Source organism: Xiphophorus hellerii, chromosome 11 (assembly GCF_003331165.1).
Source record: "Xiphophorus hellerii strain 12219 chromosome 11, Xiphophorus_hellerii-4.1, whole genome shotgun sequence".
Taxonomy (NCBI): domain Eukaryota; kingdom Metazoa; phylum Chordata; class Actinopteri; order Cyprinodontiformes; family Poeciliidae; genus Xiphophorus; species Xiphophorus hellerii.
Genome location: NC_045682.1, coordinates 14,562,892 through 14,586,941, shown reverse-complemented (window position 1 = coordinate 14,586,941; position 24,050 = coordinate 14,562,892). Strand labels below are relative to the sequence as shown.

Genomic DNA, 24,050 nt, shown 5'->3' with positions numbered 1-24,050 from the left:
AACATATTATGTTAAGCTTATATATATGTGCACAGTTAATCTTCTGAGATAAAATGATGGGAATGTGTCACTGTTACAATCAACAGCACCTTAACGCCACAGGAACCATAAATACTCTTTAAGAAAAACATTCAAACTATATAACAATCCATGCCGATGTTATCATCTATATTATTCTACTCACATAAAATGTTGACATAAATTAGTTTCACTTTCATTAATAAAACGTGGACTCTTACCTTCTCGGTTGGCTGGCGTTCCCTTCGGAGAAGCTTTCTGACGTTGGAACGACGGCACTCGACTCACGAAGACCCCAGAATCCCCGTTTGCTGCTGGGGAAGAGTCTGGCTTTTGTCTCACATCGCTCAACTTCTCAGCGTCGGAGTCGGGCGGCCGGTCCTGGCGGCTGGCCGGCCTGTAGATCCCCGTTTGCCTCGAAGGAGGTTCTCTTGGAGCGAGTGGGGCACAGCTCATGGGTTTCGTCGGCTTTATGGGTTTGGGGCTCGCTGAGACATCCCCATCCACCACAGAGGTGTCTTTCTGCCCATCTGTTGCAAAAAAAATAAATAAAAAAATGAAACCCAGCTTTAACTGCACTGTAACCTTAAACCACCATTAAATGTGCATTTTTACTGCTGTGAAATGCACCTGATGAAATGCAAAATCCAAAAATTACCTTGGGATTGTACAGTGGGTGCAAAGTTAATGTAAATAAGCAGTGTAGAACTTTACTGCAGTAAAATGAATTGCACATGTGCATAACCTGCAAACTCTGCAAAAGCAGCAAGTTAGGGAAAAAGTTAAATATCCCAACAAAGACGAGCCAAATTTCTGGGCCACAGTGAGAGCAAGGAGGCACAACTAACATTTTAGTTTGAACCAACAAAGGAGGTTAAAAAGAAGACAGAAAATTTCATGATTTTACTCTGACATGTTAGAAGAATAAGACTGTGGAAGGGTAAAAACGAACAGTGGATACTTTTATTTGTATGTCAAATGAGCTATTAAAAAGAAAAGTCACATGGTTTTCTATTAACATTAAAAAGTAAACAGAAAAAAAAAAAGAATTTCAATTGGCATACTGCTTACAGGTTTTTGCAATTCGTGATAATTACTGGGACAAACAAGCACGCTTCAATAAATCCCATTTGTAAAATGCCAAGAAGTGACCTTGCTGTGGTCTCTACAGACAAAAAAAAAAAGACGAAATTGTACACTGAGCACAGGGAGGATGGGAAAAGAAGGAGGGTGACCACAATTAGGTCGGCTGATAATTACTCTCTGCGTCGCGGACTTGCTCGTGACTAAGAGGATGGAAAACGCGAGCAGGCCGCTTGGAGATGGTGATTGGCTGCCGCTTTCTCGGCGTGATCCGAGGAGGAGGGACAGGTGGGAAGGCGCTGTCCTCTGGCATGCAAGTGAAGATCTGGAATCACATAAAAAGTTACAGTAGCACTTTGGTTCATTGGCTGCTTTTTCAGCTTCTTCCAGCTGGTAACTGAGGTAAAAGGCTGAAGCCTGACGAGCTGAAAAACAGCAACTAAATAAGTACTCTTTAGTCGATTTTACAGAGCCTTCTGGTTATTTTTTCATACATCTAGATTTTTTCCCCATTTTATCATGTTACAGCCACAAACTTCCAGGAAAAGGGCGGCGGGGAACTTCACTCCACATGCCGTTGTGCAACAGATTTCTTCCTAAAGCGTCAGATTTCGGAAGCTGAATACATTTTAGACTAGTTTGCAGAAAGTTTTTACTTTTTATAATTGTTCGGCACTTTATGTTGAACTCAGATCATCACTAAACCAGTAGGAAAGTTCTAGGGGGATGAGTTCTTTTGCAAGGCCCTGCACAGTTTTGTAGACATTTACAAATACAAATAATAACAATTAAAAAATACATAACAAAAGTGCCTAAACTACAGCAAAAATAATACATTTAAAACACATAAATTCTGGTACATTTCAGTAATAATTACAGTTCACAAACTCAACTTGACTGTTTTTTTGTTTTCAGTGCTGGCAACTGCTTGGACAGCAACAAGGCTTCCAACGGGTCCTCATTAACCGAAAACAAACCACATGTAATAACAGCTCTAATCCACTAACAAGACATTACAAACACAGACATATGGAAGTAGTATGAATTAAGAATAAAAACCCCTAACAGTCCCTGTTGGTTGAAAAAATAAAAAATAAAAAGGACATGATCGCTTCACTTGTACCTTGTTGTAGTCCTCGATCATGATCTCAACCACAATGTTTTGGAACTTGATATCAAGCATGGCCGCCACCGTCTCCTCCTTCGCTCTCATGAGTGTGGGGCCGAAGATAACTGCCATGTTGGAGGGAGTCATCAGGTTTTCATCACTGTGGCTGCACACGCTGTCAACATCATGCCAGGCTGGTTAAATAAAATGTAACTCAAGCCAGGCGGTGACAAAAAAAGTATGAGCTCACTTCAGAAAGAGAGGATATATTTCTCTGGAAGTGGTAAAAAAAAAAAACGACACAATGAACTCAGCTTGGACTTACTTTACTAAGTGCCTAATAAGCATCTCCAACATTTCACGATTCTTCTCCGGTAGTTTGTAGATGAGTGAATGAATTTCACTCAGCCGAAAGTCCAGATTATCAGACTCTGTGGCAGACAGTGCAAAGTCGTTTTAGATAATTGTAAATAAATAAATAAATAAATAAAAAATAGAGACAAACAATAAATGCCGAAGTTTAATACTTCTTGTGCCTGTACGGCTAATTGCAACACTAATGAAAAACAATGTTTTGAGGTTTTTAATGATCCATTTGAACATTTTTTTTTCAGGATGAAATGATTTTGAATAATAAAACTTCAGTGACTTAAAACAAGGAATATGAAGCACAAATTTGAATTTAAATGAATTCTCAAAACCACACAAATTCAAACTCTTAATCCATTTGTTTAACCTTCAACAAGGTTATGGAACAGTTTTGGATGGATATTTTACCGTACACTACATAAATGCAAATCACCATGTACTTTTGGCCTAGTTTATACTGCAAATATCGTAGTACACATGGAATAAGACAAAACTAATTTGCAAGTAACTTTTCAGCAAGATGTAAAAGCTTAATACTGATTAATACTGATACAAAGTACTAGTTGCACTGTTAAAATATTTCATTTATAACACACTTTTTTCCATGTTATAAGTTAAATAATCTGCCAGGTTTTTTTCCCATTAATATTAAGGTATTATTGACTTAACACAGTCTAGCCTTATTTCATGAGTACTAAAATATTTGCACTAGAAAGTAGAAAAATACTTGATAACATTTAGTGTGTTTGCAGTGTATCTAACCATAGCTGGTTGAGCTCGTTTCCTTTTTAAATATTCATTAAGATTGGGCTTGGAGACAATCCAGAACTTTCACATCAGCTTACTTAATCCATTTAAAAACAAGCTCTGATGAATGTTCAAGGTTTTAGTAATCCGGTTGGAGTCAACTGGACAGATTTGAGGAGAAGCTGAAGGATTTGGATGGAATATTGAAGAATATCCCACCCAAATCCTTCCAGGTCATTAAGCAATAATCTGGTATCACCTCCAAACTCCACAGCACACTCCTACCACCACCTTGTGGGGCAGTTTGACAGTGCTTAGGTTTGATAGTCTGACCATAACTTCTCCAAGCATTCTTCTTATCAATTGTGACCAGGCAGCTTAATTTTTGCTCTTTCATCTGACCATAGGGATTTTATCCAAAAGTCGTCTGGCTGCTCCATGTAGGAAGTTGATTAAACAGCAGGGGCTTCATTCTTGTTAGTATGCTTTGAGTCAATGCCAGTATAAAACTGTGGACAGTGACACAGTTCACAGTAGGGTTGGAGCCTTGTGGATTTCCTTGGTTTTTCTGAACACTCTAACCAATTTCCTTTCATCTTACCCAAACTGTCCCAATTTGATTCAGATGCTTTGGTGCATTTGGTGTTCCAACGGGACAATGAACTCAAACATTCATCAAAACTGGTTTTGGAATGAATAAAACAGGCCGACGTTAAGCTCCTGGAAAGGCCTGGATCTGAATCCCACTGAAAATGTAAGCACCAATTTAAATGTTTTTTCTGCTAACTCTGCCAAGAAGAGTGGTTCAATATCCCACTAGAACTATGCCAGAAGCTTGTTGAGGGCTGCAAAAAAATGTGTGGTTGTGGTTTGCTAAGAAACACTTAGACCCCCACCAAATTTCTGTGCGGTGTAAAAGCACTCAATTATATAAATTATAAACTGGACCCTGTCAAGCAAAATCTGCGTTATTCTCAAAATGGCTAACATTATCGCAATACCAATGCGTGCAAAACTTCATTTGGATAAGACAGATCATGTGGCGTATTTGGCTACTGAAGCTCAAGCAGAGCACTGAGGTCATCATAATGATGTAAAAAAAAAAAAAGAGTGACAGTCATCATGCCGGCAGTATTTATTGCCATTTAATTTCGCAATGAACACCCAATACTTATTTTCAAAAATACTCAAGCTTCTCTCTCCATCACTGAATAGCAAAGGTTCAATTTATCGTTAAAAGCCCAAAATTAATATAATTTTTATTTCTATGATCACTCAGTAAGTATAAACTTGTGGCTGGAAATGGAAATGGCAGCAAATTTTCATCTATTTTTGTGAATGCTGCAGGAACTGCGGCTAATAGTTTCTCATTGAACTATCTGTATATTTTTTTGTTCTGTCATTTCAGTGCAGGCACTAATCTTCTGTCACAACGGGAATCATGTGCGGCGCAGCGACTTATTGACTTATGATTCTACAGTGATTGTATGAGCTAAGATTTAAAGCACAGGAACTTGTGGTTACAAAACACACATTTCTAAAAAGGTCAGCCCTTTAAACATGAATATAATGCTCGTCTTAAATAATGCAAACGATATGCAACAATGTGATCGGGAAAAAAACAAAACGATCTTCAAAGTAGGGGTTTACACTTTAAGGGAGCCCCTAGCACTGTTTTGATTTAACATCTGGTCTAAACATGCGCTTTGGTGACATCTGTGTTGAATTGTGTTTTAATAAATGACAATGACATAAAAATATCAAACCTAAAAGTCTGAATGTCTGGCCAAAATACAGGCAAGCATACTGCTGATGGCAAAGAAGCCACTTTTTTTTTTTTTTTTTTACCAATACTGTGGGTAATAATTCTGATAAGGCTTTAGTTCCAACATAAGAGGAAAATCAACTGGAGGAGAGAAGCTCTGCAAAGTTTTAACCGTTTTAGTACAAGCAAAAAGACATGAATATTCCGAGCAAAAATCTAGGTGAAAATGATGCATCTAAAACATGCTGTAAAACTAAGCCGTGTAAATCACAAAGTTTCCCCTTAATTGCAAAGTTAAATGGAGTGAAGCATGACCACCCAGTGCAATGGTATGCAGCCAATAAAACGGAGTCTTCAAACTGTCACGATACGTAATGAGGAGAACCGTGTGCGGCTAATGAAGGGCATTTCCATGTACTTTAATGCAACATCCTGACAGAAAGAGGCTGGTGTTAATAAACCTACCGTCTTCTCAGGTTTACAATAATGCACAGTGACAGACAAGTATAAATAAAGGATTGGATTTTCTTCTGTGTCCAAATAGATAAAGATGCTCGACCCCCAGCCTGCACTGTATTGATTTACAAATGGCTCTTTTAATCCATTTAGAGTTTCGATGTTTTTTTCCCAGCCAGTGTAAGCCACGCTAAAGTAGCAGCAAAAAAAAAAAAAAAAGAAAGAAAGAAAGAAAAAGGAAAAAAAGGGGAGGAAAAAAAGCAAGCTCGTAAATCCGAAGTTTCCACCCTTTCTATAAACTGCTAGATCAAATATTTTTCAGAGAAACGGTTGGACTCAACTGGTAATATGCAACATAACTCAACTTTAGGGTTCATGCTGTAACCCATCCATGCAGATCTTAGCGAAGTAAAAGCTCTCAAACATGTCTTACTTGCAGCGCTCATGAGTTCTCCGTGCAGATCGTAGGTCATTAGAGGTTCAGAAAGATTCCTGTGGGAAAGGAAAGACAAAATGAGAAAACACATGGGGAACATAAATTAAAACATCAAACACCGAAAGAATAAAACAAGAATCCACTCATTAAATAGTCACACTATTAAGAAGTTAAAGAGTGAGCCCTCTGGTGGGGTTAGTTTGGAAACAGCAAGTTGTGTCTAATGCCAGACGATAAAACGGTTTTCTGGAAAACATCTAATTCCTTGTGGAAACATTTTGAAATGACGTAACGTGTGACCAAATGTAACGTAATTAATGAAAAAAATCATACTGCGTGAATTTTGTTTTTTTCCTTTTAGGCACGTATTCACAAACACACAAACAAACGCACCTCAGGTAGAACTTTAATGCACTTGTAACGGTTTTATCATCCCAGTCGCTGCTGTTGAGATCCACATTTCCAGGATTTGAGGGATCTACAAAGGAGCAAAAAGCATGCGGTAAGTTTAGAAACATGTGGCATGTGTTGCTCTTCTTTTTCCTTTTTTTGGGGGGTATACAAGGGCGATTAAATTATGAAGTAAGAGAGACATAGGGCAGTTTTGGTACATCTCCAATATCCTTTTTGATGATATAAACTCTTAGAGGCACCAACTGTCTAAGAATTCATCATCCATCAGGCAGCAGAGCTGGATAAAGGTCAGCTTCACAGGATGAGTTTGCTGGCCATGCATCTGATACGTCTTCCATGAGGAGAAGTTAAAGATCTCTATTACAGGTAAAGATGAGTCATCATCTTGACAATTGACTCCATCATCTCCTGACTTGGAAAAGTTTCCATATTTCACCATCCACCTGCAAAATCATAGTAGAGGTAATGACTATCATTTCCTCAGTTCCTTTCAACTCGATATCGTCCTCTGAGGAAACGTTCTTGTTGTCGTCAGTCGTCTCGATACGTGTTAGCGGCGCTGCAGGAAACGAATTCCAGCATCAGCTTCTTGTCCAAACACAGATTGGGGATTTATCCATGAACAAACAGTCTTGAAAAGCTCTGAACTTTTTCACATCTTGTTATGTTGCACGCACCGACATTAATGCACTTTTATTGGGGTTATATGTGAAAAATCAACCCCCCTCGATTATCATCTCCCTTCAGTGCTCTGTTTGGGATTTGTCCCATTGAGTTTGATTTCTCAGGATGCATTTCAAGCAGGCAAATCAGCGAACAGAAAGCGGAGTTGTGAACGATGTCAAGTTGCTGCAGGATTTATGAATTGTTGTCTGCCTGTGATTGTAGTTTGTCGATGGCAGCGGAGGAAGTGAATAAACCAGTCAGTCTGCGTTGGCCACGGTTCCAAATATTGAGCAATAAAAGTTGGAGCAAGAGGAATGCTGCAACATGAGCAGTCATCTCGTTCAGCTCGGCATTTCTCTCTTTGCAGAGGGTGATGGTTGTTTACAGCCCACATAATTTCCGTTAAACTTCATAGTGTAGATCCTTCAAGGTCGAGCTGGCACATAACATGCGTCACGGCCAAATGTTAGCGATGAAAATCAGATCCAATCGTTTAAAACTTCAACACAGTCCATGCCTCCAGTAAGCAACTGTTCCTCAACAGCAGAGGGTCCAGACTCTCTGTACGAACCAAAGCGTAGTACAAGAAGCTGGTTTTTACCAGGCTGGAGTGGAGGTAAAGGATACTTTCTTTTTTTTTTTTTTTTACAAAGAAATCTGCAAGGTGTGGCATGCATTTGTATGCATCACCCCTGTTGTATGCTTTTCAGGCCTGTCATGATAAATTGCTGGATGATAAATCGTCCCAGAAATTATTGCAATAAATGAGAATTTTGTTGTTTTGAAACATTTCATTTCTACGGAATGTTTAACACTGGAACTGGAAAATATTTTAAACATTCAAAACAACCAAAACAACAAATGAAATGCAATACTGAAGTCTCTGTAAACTAAACTGTCATTCAAAAAAGGGCCTAGTTGAGACCAAAGCGCCAAACTGAAGCTTTTTATCATCCAATCTTTGGTAGAAAGAGAGACAGAGAGAGAGAAAAGAGAAAAAACAATTATTCAGATGGAAATTATCCAGCTTGTTTTAATTTATCATGCGTTTAATTGATTTATTGTGTATTGCGACAGGCTTAATATTTTGTAGAACAATATTTTTCTCCAATTATAGCTGCAGGTTGTTTTTTGTTTCCCCAAGTATGTCTCTACTTTGTGCATCAACGATCTGAAATAAACTCTTGAATGCAGCAAAGGGAGCTAAACACCAGACAGAAATGCACACCAGGCAATCCAGATATTTTTCCAGTACAGTATTTGAAAATCTCATCTTCACAATTTTTCCACTACTTTCCGTTGGTGTGTTACATGAAATCACAATAACACTGTGGCTGTAAGAGGACAAAATGTGAACAAGTTCAAGGGTTATGAAGTTTAGCCAGGCGTCGCATGTAGAGATCCGCAGGGCATGAATTATTCTCTTTAGCCAACTGTGTTATTTGTTTTAAAGATGAGTGATACTTGATCTCATACTGGAGTCATGTTTCCGGTCCATGAACCAGGTGCCACAGCTTATGAGGTTTGTAAGCATTTCTACTAACTGCTCACTTGCTCTTGCGCACTTAGGTATTTATTGCAAAATGACTGCAAAACAAAGCATGATTTCATTCCCTTTTCTTTTTTCTTTAAGCACTTCTAAAATAAATTCCCCCTTTTAATCCCCCTGTTCAATCTGCAAAGAATTTCCATCAACTAAAATAGATTTATTAAGTATCCTGGATATGATTTGGAAATACAGAATAATGAGCTGTACAATTCAACTGAGTAAATCCTGGGATTTTTTTTCTTGTTTTTCAGAAGGGGTGATTCAAATTATTTGGATTTTGTATGAAAGCGTACAAAGCTGAATCCTACCCTACAAATACCCATGTGTTGAAGTTTTTTTTTAAATCTTGTAATTATTCTTTCAAAAATAATGTTGCTCTGCTTGAAGCCTCTTGACCTCTGCCCTCCAGCAAAGGAGCGCTGATCCAGCAGCTGCTCTGTGAAGCACACTCAGATCAGCCAGGTTTTCTTTATATTTCCCTCATTATAACTTAAAAAACTGTAAGCCAGGAATTATTATTGAGGGTGTTTATAGCATCATTTGACGCTCCTTTGAATCCAACACCTCTTGATCACCAGTTACTTACTCAAGCCAAGATGAATGGCTTGTTAAGAGACGGAGAAATGTGCTCATTCACGTGGCAAAGCGGCACGCATGCTTTCTGCTACTGTATCTTTGCGGCTTCGCTCTCTTTGCCAGGAAATGTATCAAATGTACCATGTTTGCTCAGCTGACGACCTGCAGCAGTCGCCCAGTTGGTAATTTAGCAAAATCTTACCACCGCAAGTGTTGTCTTTCGCTCAAACGAAAACTAAATGAGGGTAAAAAGATGTTTACGTACGCTTAAATAAGGAACAGATGTCAATCAATCAAAGCTGCACCAGTTCAATTTAAGCACTAAAATGCCAACATTAATACTGTGTCATCGTGGACTGTTTTGCTGTTATTTTTTGGTGAGAGAGGAGTTATTAGTCACTTTCAACTTTTATATCAGGTTATCTTGACAAACCTACAGCAAATGTATTTTATAGAGACGCTATGTGACAGAAAAACACAAAGTAGGGCACAAAGGAAAAAAGGGGGCATATTTTTTACAAATTTCTACATACAAATATCTGAAATTCATTGTCTTGTATTCAGGTCACCACTTTTCAGAACTGCCTTTTTGCTTCATTTATCCTTCCATCAAATTTGACCATGTTCCCCATTTCTGCTGGGGGAAAAAAAAGGATCTCCACGGCATGATGCTGCCACTGCCGTGTTTCAAGGTGGGTATGATGTGTTTAGGGTGATATGGCGCTCCTGCAGCATTACCGTGGGGCTCCCGGCTCATTCTTTAATTGTTGCTCTAATTATCCTGCTTGTCAGTTTTGGTGGACGCCAGCCTTTGTGTTAAGCCTCGGCTCACACCGTGGGATTTGAAAAATTGTACGGGACTTAAACATTTCCCACTGTGTGACCTCGATGTGACAATAACTCCTGTCACACCACATGAGGATGCGAGACTGCACAACTTGTTGCCGTGGACCAGTCACCAACTCCAGTCCTCGAGAGCTAATATCCTACAACTTTTAGATGCGCCGTTTCACCAACTCACCTGAATTAAATGGCCAAATTTCCTCATCAGCATTATTTCAGTCCAATAATAAATGGACTGCAAATTGTGGATATTAGTGTTCTTACTATTAGAGTAGAAAAAAAGAGCAAAGGGAGCAGCATGGTGCACAAAAGAGGACTGAAAATGAGAATTGGGTTGAGGCAGAGGTCACATTGCACTATTTGCCAATAACATAATAGACCCTGCTTGAGATCTGTCACAATTCGCCTTTTGTCAGGAGAGTGTTAAATTGCGTCTGTCGTACTGAATGACCGAGGTCACCACCAGAAATTTTCTCTCACAATGAAAGGTGTTTTGCGTATGGCGGCCAATAATAGCGCAGCGTGAACCCAGCTTTAGTAGGTTTCTGAGTGGTAAAATGGAAAGTGCTCAAAGATGTTGTTTTATAACACAACCATGTCTTGGCGTTCTTCAGAACTTTATCTTAGAACTGTCCCATAAACATAATTAAAAACACAGAACAAACAGCTGCTAAATTTAGTCAGAAATGAATTGTAATACTAAAAGAAGACAACCTGTTTCTATGCCCCACTAATCTGGAACAAACTTACAGAAAACTGAGAAACTGCCAAAACACTGAGTTCCTTTAACTCAAGGCTAAAGCAGATTGGAACATTGCTTTTTGATTATTTGATGTATATTTCTTTGAAGATTTTGATGATGCTGTTTGACAAAATGTAAAGTTTATTGCTGTTTCATAATTGGTTACAGTACTATGTCTTTATGGTGTAAAGCACTTTGAACTGCCTTGTTGCTGAAATGTGCTATAAAAATAAACTTGACTTAAACACAAAAGATTGTTTCAAATGATGATTTCATTTATTAAAGGAAAAAAGTTATCCAAACCAAGCTGGCCCTCTGGGAAAAGTAATTGCCCCCATTCTTAAACCATGAATCAACCTTGATTCAACTACATTTTTTTTATTTTTTTGAAAAGCTTGGCTCAACTTCACAGGCTAAACACAAGTTTGATTATCACCTCACCTGCAGATATAATAAATAATTGTAGGAGAACCTTTCTGACGCCTGAAAGTTCTCAAAAAGCAACAAATCATCCAAAAACAGTAGAAAAACAAAGTGATTAATGTCTGTCAGTCTGGAAATGGTTACAAAGCTCAAGACTTTGGGTTGCCAGCGAACCAAACCAAGAGTCATAATCAACATCTGGAGAAAACGTGCAGCAGTGGAGAACCTTCCCAGGAGAGACCGGTTAACCAAAATTACTACAAGATCTTATCAAAAAAATGTAATCAATAAAATGTTTTGGAGTAGCCTAGTCAAAGTCTGGACTTAAATCAAATTCAAACGTTGCAGTATGACCATAAACATGTCAAACATGAGTCCTCTGTGGCAATGGTAGAAACTCATTGCCAGTTATAGGAAACTCTTGATGTCAATTAGTTATTATTAGTTATTAGGTTTAGGAGGCACTGCTCTTTTTTCCCCTCAATACATGAAGGCATCACTTGAAAACAGCTTCTAATCTCAAGTTATCTCTATTCAAATATTAATAAACTAAAACATTCAGGTGTGACAAAGAAGCAAAAACAAGAAATTTATTGGCGCTCTGCTCCACAACAATAAGTTGATGTTTGAAAGTTAATGAGACCTGAACCTACAGAGCCACAAAAAGACAGTTACAAAGTCAGCCTTCTGTCACCTGAAGAACATTTCATAGATTAGAGGATTAATACCTCTGCAAGATCTAGAGAAACTCATTCATGCGTTTATCTTTAGACACATTGATCACAGGTCTGCCTAAAAAAAATAAATCAGACAAATGCAGCTGATCCAGAACGCTGCTGCCCGCGTTCTCTTTGAAGGCAGGAAGTTAGAGCACATCACTTCCAGCTCTAACGTCCCTACACTGGCTCCCTGTAGCTCAGAGAGTAAACTTTAAAATACTGTTGGTCGTCTATAAATCACTGAATGGCTCAGCACCACAATACATTAAAGATCTGCTGTTGTTGTATCAATCTTCCAGACCTCTCAGGTCTTCTGGTTCTGATCTGCTCTGCATCCCCAGAACCAGAACCAAATGAGGAGAAGCAGCATTCAGCTTCTATGCACCACAAATCTGGAACAAACTTCCCGAAACCTGCAAAACAGCTGAAACACTGAGCTTCTTTAAATCTCGACTAAAAAGCCACCTTGCTGGGTTGCTTTTGAAACATAATAAATGAAACATTAATCAACAATCTGGTGTGTAATGACGGTAAAATGTAATGTTTCAATAGTTGACTGTGTGTTCTATGACTTTGTGTTTACGTGCCTTGTTGCTGAAAGTTGCTATACAAACAAAATTTGATTGATTGATTGATTGATTGATTGATTGATTGATTGACTAAGAGCCTGCAGTCAGCTAGTTAGCACTCATAGCTTCTCAGCTTCGGTCTTAAAAATATAACAGGAGGCAAGTCGTTAGGTTTTACATTGGGTTCCACATATTTTTGTTTGACCAGAAATATTTCCAAACAGCCAAACTTGTTTGTTGTAAGCAAGAGAAAAGTGTGAAAGCCTGGTTTCAGACAGCTGATCAGCAAAGTGCAGCATCGCGTTTGGCAGTGGCAGAGCTGGGTTGCTCTATGGCCCACACACCTATGGCGCCATCTCTGGCATCTCATTAACTGGACCTTCTATGCACGTGACAGAAAATGTTGCAGATCCTCTTAAGTGTTACAGGAGGCTAATGTGCTTAAAAAAGCAGATGGACAGATGGCGCTCACGTTCACAGACTTGTGTCCTTACCAAAGAAGGCATTCAGGAGCTTCTGCACTTGGATGTTGCTGCCGACTGTCCTGTACACTCCTTCTTGTGTGGCGGCTGGACAGAGGAGAGGGGAGGATACAGGAAAAAAAAAAAAAAAGAAATCAAGGGAGTATAATCTGGGCAGATGCTGTAGAGTGGAAATGTACCACATGCTTTCTTTAATGCCTGACATGAGACAGAATGAAAACGTTCTTTTCTGCATGTAACTCCTGCCTGAAACTACTCGTAGACAAGTTACATCCGTAATCCTGTTTCCTTAAATCAAACCTTGGAGTTGCTGCAAAGATGCAATTTAAAAAAATTGCTGAATGTTTCTGTGTTTGCTAGTGCTTTTAGCACCAACTGAAGACACCCTCCAAAGAAACAGTGAGAGACGTCAAAGGGCAAAGTTGAAACACATTCTTCATTTAATCATTTGAGACTTTCCCCGATTCAATTTTGCTTAATTTGAAGTTCTGATTCTAGAATTTAAAATACAAAATGTGTTTGGAGAATTTATGCCAAATTCATAAGGGGGGAAGAAAGGAGGTAAGATGGGAGGAAGAAAGGATTGAAGAAAGGAAGCAAGGAAGGAAGGAAAAGAAAAAAACAGGACAGACTAAACAAAAGGCGTGAGGATACAAGGACTAAATGGAGGAAGGACATTGTGAAGGTAGAAGGCAAAGAAAGGACGACATGAGACAGAAAAGATAGAAGGACACTCGGGGAAAACGGGATTAAGGACAAAAGGAACATTATAAGGAAGGAAGGACAGACCAAAAAGAACCAACTAAAGAAGGACATAAGGAAGAGCCGAGGCAGAAAGGAAAGACCGAATAGCTGCATAATGAAGGAAACAACAAAGGGAAGAAGAAAAGAAAGAGAAATAAAGACAGAAAGAAGGAATGACACAAGGTATGAAGGACATTTAGACAGTGGGACAGCGAGTAAAGTATTTTGATACACCATTTTCTTTTTTCATTCTGATCCAGATCCGGAAAACTCTGTAATAAAATTTGAGACTTTTCCAGACTGCGTAGGAAGCCTGGATGTGCTGAGTGAAGAGCTTTCCAACCTGAAGCAGGTTTCATATGAGCCTTTTAACAGCGCTGTGATGAGCGATAGCTCCCCTTCACAACAACCCAAGGAGTGATGCCAACAGACGACTCAACTACGCCCCCAACAGGCGAGTAAGAAACCAACAAGAATACAGACAGTAAACAACTTACCTTTAGTTTCAATGTAGTTGAAGCACTTTCGCACAAACTTGAATCCAGTTTCGTTTAGTTCCACTGTGAGAAAGCAAACAACAAAAAAACAAAAAACAAAAAAAAAGAAAAATACCCCTTTTGAGACCTTTTCACAGAAAAACTGAATATTTTATCACAACTTCAGGCTCAGTGGACAGTGATGACTGACTTACTTTCTGCTTGCTTGTGAATGGGGGAGTGATAAATCTGAAATGAAAATAGCAAATGTAAAAAGAAATTGAAGACTGTGGAGCATGTGGAAAAATCCACCACTGTGATTAATGACTGCATCCATTTTTTAAGCGAAAGAGGAGGAAAAAAGAAAAAAAAAAAACTTAGGGTTCAAGGCAACAAATCCATGGGATCCAGCTTCCTATGCACAGCGACATAGGGAAGAATTACGAGGTGATGAGCGCCATTTTCTGGTTTCAGTTAACGGTTTTATAGCATAGAACGACAACGAGGAGCAGACAAAGAACGATGCATTCAATCTTTGAGTAAATTTGGCTCCGGTATTGCAGGTACAGCTGCCAGGAAGTCAGACTTAGAACTTCTGACCGTGAGACCAGACCTTATCAAATGTGCTGGTCTTTATATCAATGCTTCAATCTGATTCTCTTCCTGAAATAGCGCGCTACTCCTCCTCCTCGTGGCTCTGACAGCCGTCAGAGGTCAGGGCTAAGTACAGAGCAGCAGGAGACGCTGGGAGAGTCTTGTTCAATGACCGCGAAGCAGCAGGTAGTAGTTGGGGAAAAAATATGGCAGTCACACCCGACAATTGATTCAGAGGCTGCCGACTCCCAGCATGCTGTGTTATAGTATTCCCACAGAGTTACATTCTGCATTAGGACTAACAAATCTAACATATGGGAAGAAAAAAAAAACAAAAAACAATAATAATGGGGATGCCAGAGTGAATAATTACTAAGAGTTAAAAGCGAAACTCCATTTTCCAGCATTTTGAATGATTGATTTCCTTTCTGTGCCGAACAAGAAAATTGCCAACATATCCAGTCGCTTAAGAGACTCTGGAGAAGTACATGCAGGGATTTCTTTCCCCTTGACTGCCAAACACTTTAAAAAAGTTTTTTAATGGGGAATAACTTTTTATTTTGGGATGTGAGATCAGGCATGTCAATGTCTTGGCCGTGAAATGCACAAAAAGTTGCCAAAACATTCATCGAAACTGTAATGCATCAGTCTAGTGGTCAAGTGTGATTTACGGCTGTTTTTACACTCGCAGCAGAAGAGAAACGAGGGCCAGTTTGGGTTTACCAGAGACGTCTGGAAATGGGAGGCATCAAGTTATCTGCAGCTACACGCATTCATTATTAGACCCGTTTTTGGAGAGTGGAATAACAGAAATTAGCCAAATAGAAAAGTGATACGTTCAGTTTTTTGCATGTTTCTGAAAAAAAAAAAAGAAAAAAAAATGAAAATCCTGGTCATTAAATGAATTCCAAATCTATGAACGCATTAACGAGCAAGAACACCGATGCGTGTTTTTTTTTTGTTTTTTTTAATAAAAATCAGATATCATGTACATATGCCTGGATGCATATAGAGTCTTGCAAAAGTTTTAATAATGAACTTTTTCACGTTGTTTTATGTTCCGACAAACTTCACAGAAAATTATAGTTTTTACATTAAATGTACAGGGTTTTCCGCTGAAAACTTGCTAAACTCAGTGGTAGGGTTCGTAGGGCAATCATCCAGCAGCCCATTATGTTACTAAGTTAAAAAATGTTTAAAGTTGACAGAACATTTGAAAATATGACTATATATGTGTTATTGGCAGGCACTATTAATATCTAAACACCAACTATAAAAGTAAAATATAAAAAAATACAATTAAAATAAATGTAAATATTTTATCCTTTATCTGTGACTCGTACTTTATTCGCTGAAGTTGTTTGCGTGTAGACCAGTAAGGACAGGCTTTAATGTATTAATATATCGTAAATCCTGATATATACATTAAGATTAAATTACACTCAAGTGTCTGTTTGCTTATTAGTGTATTTCTGAAGGCAAATTGTTGTAACTGTGTTTTTTAAGTAGGACAGAATACAAACTAATGCCACACTTTTCAGATTTTTATTCATGAACATTTTTGAAAACCACGACATATTCTCCTTCCAGTTCACAAGTATGTGTTACTTTGTGTTGCTCTCTCATGTAAATCCCAATAAAAAGCAGTGTAAAGTACTGAAAAATATATAAAACTTGCTGCTTTACAAAGCTCTGAATAGGAAAGATTTGCAATTTATTTTAGTTTAATTAAAAATGACCTCTACTAAAGAATCTGCCGTTTCAGATATTAAATAACAATGGCAATCCATATCAGAGTGTTGATCTCTATTAGTCTAAAAAAATACTGAAATCTGGCTCTGGATGAAAATGTACTGCCATAGCTGTACTTTCAGATTCCTCACAGTGGGAATCAGGCACTGATTGTACAAGTTCTCCTACTTAATGAGAGGTCAGTAATTTTCACCGCAGGTACACTTCAACTATGAAAGCCAAAAATTAAGGGAATAAAAAATTTTTTAAAAGAAATTAAAGAAAGCATTGTAGTATTTTTACAGAATTTATTTGCAAATTATGGTGGAAAATAAGTACTTGGTCAACAAACGCAAACAATACTTTGCAACATAACCTTTGTTGGCAATGTCAGAGGTCAAACATTCCCTGTCAGTCTTCACCAGATTTGCACACAGTGTTGTTTGTATTTTGGCCCATTCCGCAATGCGGATCTCCAGTAGAGCAGTGATGCTTTGGGCCTGTTGATGGCAAACTTTCAACTCCTTATAAACATTTTCTATGGGGTTGAGGTCTAGAAGCTGGATAATCCACTCAAGGACCTTCAAGTGCTTTTTAATGGAGCCACTCCGTTGTTGTCCGACTTGTGCGTTTGGGATCATTGTCATGCTGGAAGACAAAGCCATGTTCCACCTTCAATGCTCTCACTGATGGAAGGAGGTTTTGGCTTGAAATCTCACGATGCACTGCCCCGTTCTTTGTTCATTCACATCAACCTGCTTGCCTAGAGTCATTCTTCCCAGCCTGGTGCAGATCTGCGATTTTCTTCCTGGTGGCTCTTTGGTCTTGGCTGAGTTTGGAGTCTGACTGTATGAGGTTGTGGACAGGTGTCTTTTATACAGGTGCCATTAATACAGGCAACAAGTGGAGGATAGAAGAACTTCTTAAAGAAGAAGTCACAGATCTGTGGTTGTTTGTGGGTGGCCCAATACTTATCTTCCACCATAATTTACAAATAAATTCTTTAAAAATCCTAAAATGTGATTTCCTGGAATTGTTTCTTATAATTAAAGTGTACCTATGATGAAAATTACTGACCTCTCATCTTTCTAAGCAGGAGAACTTCTCCAATCAGTGGGTGGCTAAATACCTTTTTTTGCCCCACTGTATCTTATCTCTCATTCAGGATATTGTAATGTGAAAGACACGATTCTGGAGACAATTGTTTGCGTCCAACTGAAAGCGTTTTAGAAGAAAATTGTGTTCTGGGAGTCTTCAGTCAGGTTTTAAATCACGTCGCAGCTCAGTTTTTGCTTTGTTGAGCATCTTACATGAAATCCTTCTGGGTACAGATTCAGGGGACCATGTGATCCTGGTTCTCCGAGATTCAGCGCCTCTTTCAAGATAGTAGATCACAATACCTGAATATTGTACTGTATTTGCGACACTGTGTAGATATTTGTAACCAAAATGAGAGCTAATTTTAGCTCTCTGTGGAGCCCCACAGGGTTCAATTCTTGGTCCTCTACTTTTTTTTCCTTAGCTGATCTTAGAAGGCATGAAATTGCTTCTCATTGCTTTACAAAAGATACCAAGATTTATGCACTCCTGAAACAAATAGATAACTCCTCTATGTTGACTGGTGCCACTTACTGGTCTTTCTCAGTGAGCATGGGCTCTGTGGTACACTATGAAACACCAGCTGTCTAATTTAGGTTTTAAAATGGACAATGATTTCAAGCTGAGTGGTCAGAAAAGTGCAGGGGTGTGATCCATCTTTTTCAGTTGAGGCACCTGGCCAAAACAAAACCGATGTCAAAACATGACTTTGAAAGAAAAACCCATGCTTTAATTACAACTCGACTGGATTACTGGAATGATTTGTTTGTTGGTGTTAAGCTGCCCTCCTTGGCTTTCTTTCAGTGGGCACAAAATGCTACCACAAAGATTTAGACTGGAACACGGAGGAGTTCCCGTTTTATTTTCATTACACAGGCTGCCCGTCTACTTTAGACTTCATTTAAAAAGTTTTTGTTGGGAAATATTTGAATGATCTTACCCCTCAATACCAATCTGGGCAACTGCCCTCGCACTCCCTTTCTCGGTCACACAGATCAGCCGACCAGATTTTGAAGAACTCAGATTGAAAGTGCTGAAGCGCCAGGACTTTTGCTGTTTGAAGTTCACAAATTTTTAACAGCTTCTTCATTTTTAAATTTGTTGTGAAAATCCATGTCTTTGGTTAAGCTTTTAACCAAATATAAGAAGTCATTGGTATTCTAATTTTATTGAATCAGAATACCAATCAGTCTCTGATTTATTGAATCAGAGACTAGTGGTCTCAGATTCCTACCAAGACCACTAGTTGAATTTTATTCTGTTTTGCTCATGTTTTTGTTTCTCCTCTTTTGCAGTTTCATGTTTTGTCCTTTGGTCAGTGTTTGCCGTTTTTAAAAGTGCTTAATGAACAAAGTCGGCTTGGCGTGCAGTGAATTTACCCGTCAGCGTAAACTGCAAGAATAGGCTTTAAAAAATATGATGACTCTGATGGGGAAGTGTCACAGGAAAAGGGCACTAAAATGTGTGCCACGTGTCGTTTTCACATCCTTTATTTGTCTTTGTCAACCACAAGCAAATAATAGACTGAACTGGTAAGATGCGACATTCATCAGGAGGCACAAAACGAAAGAAAATCCTCTGTAGCAAGTAGGATCTTTTTTCCTTTCCCCAAGATGCAGAACAGATGTATTTTCTACAGAATTTGCTCCATCAACACCAAACCCTATTTGGTTTAAAGTCATTTGAGGCTGCAGCCAACCAACCTGCACACAAATACCTTGTTGTGCGCTGAAAGCATCATGTTACCTCAGATGTATCTTGTACAGAACCTGGTGCCTCATAAATGCCAGTTAAGCAGTTAAATGCCAGTTAAAGTTAAGCTGCCAGTCGTCATGCTGTTTTACGCCTACACAAATAATTGAACATCATTTAAACAGGATTTTTCTCAGCTGGTTGTTTTTTAGCTTAAGTTTTTTTTTTTTTTTTTTAGGTAAACCACATTTAATTAGATGTATTTTAAACATCTTCAACAATAATCAGTGCTACTAAGAGCTTTTTCAAAATTGACTTTTGGTTCCAGATCTGCTACCTCCAAACTGAATGATTTCACATTGTTGTTGGGCTTTTATTGATTAAGTTGTTTTATGGATATATAAGCACACAACAATCAATAACAGTGGATTGAAAAACAAGAATTTGGGGAAAAAAAACATTTGCATGCATTGTGGATTTTCTGTTACCAACACATGTTCAAATTATCCATAGACGTCTAAATAAAAACACGCAACTCCATTAATATTTAATTTAATGTCCCTCTGAGATTTTCGCCTCAAACATGTGCTTTTAGAATTAGCAGAATTCACTGAAACTGGTTTGTTTCCCAGGGCAGACTTGGCTTTTAAAGGTAGTGCATAAATTCTTAGTAGGGTTGATTTCGGGGTTTTGGAAAGACCATTACAAAAACCTAAAATAACGATTTTGAAAGCATTTTTTATGTTTGTTTGGGAACATTTTCATACTGGAACACACCACATTGTGTCCAAGTATCAATCATCTGAGCCAAACTGTAATCTTAAGAAAAAAGGCAATTAGTTGGGATGTTTAGGATCAACTTAGGAGCCACAAATGCTTAAGCCAGCTGACAATAAATTCCTGCTTCAAAATCAACAACTTTATGCTCGACTGATCTTTACATCTACATACATGGACAGGCCCAATGCCTTCTGGGGCAAAGTTGTCTGGTCAGAACCGACAAACATTAGGCTATTTGACTTCAAAGGAGGTAAAGTTGAGCAAATGTACTAAATCACAACTGTCATCACAGTTTCAGAGGTCTATCTGGAAACAATATTTAGCAGGATTTTTATATTTTATGTTCAATGTATGCAAATTCTGCATACCAATGACAAACAGTCTGTTGGATGGACTTTCATTGCCTCCAAAGACCACAACTGTATATTTATAGTGGTAAATATGTTAAACCTCACCAAAAGCGGTGGGGAAATTTCAAAAGGGGGAAAGAATGAAAAGAATGATCAAAAAAAGGGGTAATCATGATCTGTTTGCTTTTAAAAGCAACAAAAAGCTTGTGGTCCAATTAACATCAACTCAAATATTAATGAGGGTTTGTATTTGAACCCGTGTGCATTCTTGTGAGCATGTGTAGAGCTGAGAAAAAGTTATAACAAATTTAACTTTAAAAATCATTGCCAAGCAAAGCCATTTTTCATCAGAGTCGAAGAAGACCAATTCTAAATGAGCAACACAAACTCACAGGCTCTTTCCCATCCATGGCCTCCATCCACAACTTCCTGTCCCCCTCCGAAAGGGCCTGGAAAGTGACGGGTGCGTTTCTGTGGAAACGGTAACAAGAGCCATTAGGAAGGCAAAGGTTGCAGTTTAATTATTCAGCTGAAACGATACACTCTTCAACAGTAGCCAGTTTGATTAAATTCACACATCAGACTCATAATCTTTAAAGCCAAATGGAGTAGATGGAAAAAGGAAAAACCGATAAGAACACCCCGGGAGGGAGCGTCTTTGATGTATCAGACTACATCCTGGAAGCTAAACGAGATAAAAGTAAGTAAGCATAAAGTAATAATAATAAAAAATAAAAAAAACACATTGCTGCAATAGTCGTCGTGCAGAAAACGCCGTCGAGTGCCAGATTTTGCAGCTCATGGGGATGTGAATCAATTGTTAACAAAGACAACTGTGCAGCGAGATGAAAGCTTCCTCTGGCAAGCCAAAACCCTTTAATAAATTTAAGTTGCAATCAACTTTCAGAGTGAAATAAATGTCAAATATTTTATACATGGGAAATGTTAGGTATCAAAGTAACTAAAATTACTAATCTGGGTTAAATATGGATTTTATTTGATCCATTTCTATTAAGTTGAATGTCTGCTTTAACTCCAGGAGCATTTCATTACACAGCACTGCCACCTTGAGTTTACCAAACAGCCAACTATCAGATATGTTCAACTCAGAGTCACTCTCAATGCAGAATTCAATCTCAATAAAACCCCTCCAAACAGCACAAATGACATTCGAGTATCTCCACCCATTTCAAGACCAGAAAGGCCAGCAAGGTGACAGGGAAGCTCGTAGTTCAAGCAGTTATTAAAATGCATTTTGTTCCAAATAGTGTGCTTTTATATAAATATGAGCTTGTTGTGTTCCTTCCCCCTGCAATCAGAGCGTTTGCCATCTGTTTCCAGCGCCAGCTCATTGCTCAGGGATTGTTTGGGCTACGGTCCATTTAGCCTTCACACTCTGTCCTTGTAAGCCACCTGTTCACCTCGCCGCCTCAACCTGTTTATCCCACAAGGCTCTCGCGTTGCCTCGTCAGGTTGTGTTTGCGCTAACCTCTCCACGGTTTCCACGTCAAAGCAGAAGCGCTTGTCTATGGAGTCGGTCTTGCGGCGGATGCAGGATTTCAGGGTGAGTATCGTTGGGGCCTGCATGGAAAAGAAAAAAAAAAAAAGAGAAAGTTGGGAGAAGTGGTCAGCGATGGGAGTCAACAACGGTAGGGTAAGTTGTTTGAAGAATGTAAGTGGCGACAAAGGCCCCACGTTCTGGTTATTGGTGGTAATAGTACCTGTTTTGTTGCAGGCTTCTGTTCACAGGACACCATGATCAGCATTCTCCCATCCTTGTGATATTTGCAAAAATATTTGACCCATGATGCACCCAAAGCCCCTGGTGTGACCAAAAAAAAAAAGAGACACAAAAAGATCTGTTGAGACTTGGGAGACAAAATAACTCAAAAATATGTGATTTCACATTTTGTCGTGTTACAACTGCAAACTGTGTTTGTAGTAGATTAACACATTAACAGTGAAAGAACAGCAACACATTTAAAGTTAGCAACAAATATTCTCCTCCCCATTTCCCCTGAATAAATATTTTTTTACAACTATGTTTGACTGCAATTACAATTACAAGTTTTTTGGAACATGCCTCCTACAGACTGAAATGCTCCATCTTGGTCTGTTTAGGTTAAAAGTCAAGTTTGTGTAGATTTAAAGGGACAGTATTATATGTTTTCCAGCCTCATAGTATAATTTCATAGAACAATCAAGCAGCTATGTTACCTTCAGTTGTTATGAAATTGCTGTATATATATCAAACATGACTTGAAAGAAATTTGACTTCGTAATCCGAAGCCTTGAAATTGGGGCCTCTGTCTCTTTAAAAAACTAAGGCTCTTTCTGACCCTCCGCCTTCACAAAATCCTCACAACACTGCTCCACTATTGACCCCTTAACAATCTTTTTACCAACTTTGCATTGAAAAGTAGTTTGTGTAATGAACTCAACAGATGCACAGTTCCACCAGATGCTAATTGCTGCTGGCTAGTCTAAAGGAGCTGAGTGAGGGAGTCTCGGAGGAGGGCTGCTCTGTAAGGAGGAGCTCAGAAGCTTGTAAACTGCTGCTCTGAGGAGGAGCTGCAGAGGAGTCCGCAAGGGGGACTCTGTCCCTCCAGGCGTTTTGCACCGTGTTTTGAATGGTTGCCATGGGAGATTAAAGGATTTCTTAAACATGCATGAAAATAGTCAAAGCAACACTCCAGGTATGTTTTTGATGAGGGAATAACATTATAACATGATTCTACATAAAGTCAGTTTTACACAATAGTGCCCCTTTAATGTAACATAAAATGATTTTCATTTTTGTACGATGACTTGATAAACTTTCTGGAACTGGTTAGATTTTGGGGTATTGTTTTACAACTTAACCCTGAATCAAACTTTTTCATACCTTTATCCCTGATTATTTAGATAGGATGTGACTCTATATACGTTTATCACACAAATTCAATCAAATACATTTACAATACGTCTGAAATCTTCATCTTTAATACGTACGCTTTTCCTGACAGTACAAATAACCCTCCATTGGCAGAAAGTTTTGCATCTTTGAGATTTGAGAAGGATGCTTCATCCTCTTCATCAGCTCCTCCAACTCCTCACAAGTGCTCTCATAGTGGTTTCTAGACTGCAGGCAAAGACAGAATAGAACTAACAGGGCTCAAGTCAGAAGATATTAAATCCCCCAACAATGGCCAGCAACACCACTTACATTCTGCAAGCTGAGCTGCAGCTCCTGCTTATAAGGCATAAAGTCCTGAGTCATCTCCACTGTCAAGTTGTTGAGAGTTAAAATGCTGTGAAGGAATGCCAGCACCTATCAAACCAAAGGACGAAACATATATTTTCAGACTGTGGCTGAAAGCACGACTGTCGAGGTGAATTAAAAGCCCTCTTCCCTGCGCGTGCGGTAGCAAAGAGGAAGAGTGGGGAACCGCCGACAGCACTCACCGGCTCCACAACGTCAAACTTCTTCCTGTCCTGAACTTGATGGATCTGGTATACGTATTCCACTGATGAATCATAGAAATTCACCCGCTCCCTATCAAGGAGGTCATCAGCCTTCAGATAAAAGCAAAGAAGATTGATTACTGGACTGACCACAACGGTGTCATTATTAGTTTCAC

General features: G+C 38.8%; 1 protein-coding gene across 1 annotated transcript in view; it reads right to left on the bottom strand.

Annotated features, from left to right (window-relative positions):
- ophn1 (oligophrenin 1) overlaps positions 1-24,050 on the bottom strand; it is a 42,702-nt gene that overhangs the window by 8,472 nt on the left and 10,180 nt on the right. The window contains exons 6-20 of the mRNA XM_032576541.1: positions 23,875-23,985; positions 23,636-23,740; positions 23,422-23,551; positions 22,152-22,252; positions 21,920-22,011; positions 20,823-20,901; positions 14,401-14,434; positions 14,207-14,269; positions 12,978-13,052; positions 6,376-6,460; positions 5,980-6,038; positions 2,535-2,640; positions 2,225-2,384; positions 1,279-1,426; positions 240-548 (exon numbers count right to left, since the gene is read on the bottom strand). Of these exons, the coding sequence (XP_032432432.1) occupies positions 240-548; positions 1,279-1,426; positions 2,225-2,384; positions 2,535-2,640; positions 5,980-6,038; positions 6,376-6,460; positions 12,978-13,052; positions 14,207-14,269; positions 14,401-14,434; positions 20,823-20,901; positions 21,920-22,011; positions 22,152-22,252; positions 23,422-23,551; positions 23,636-23,740; positions 23,875-23,985 (1,657 nt within the window). The remainder of the gene's footprint in view (positions 1-239; positions 549-1,278; positions 1,427-2,224; positions 2,385-2,534; positions 2,641-5,979; positions 6,039-6,375; positions 6,461-12,977; positions 13,053-14,206; positions 14,270-14,400; positions 14,435-20,822; positions 20,902-21,919; positions 22,012-22,151; positions 22,253-23,421; positions 23,552-23,635; positions 23,741-23,874; positions 23,986-24,050) is intronic.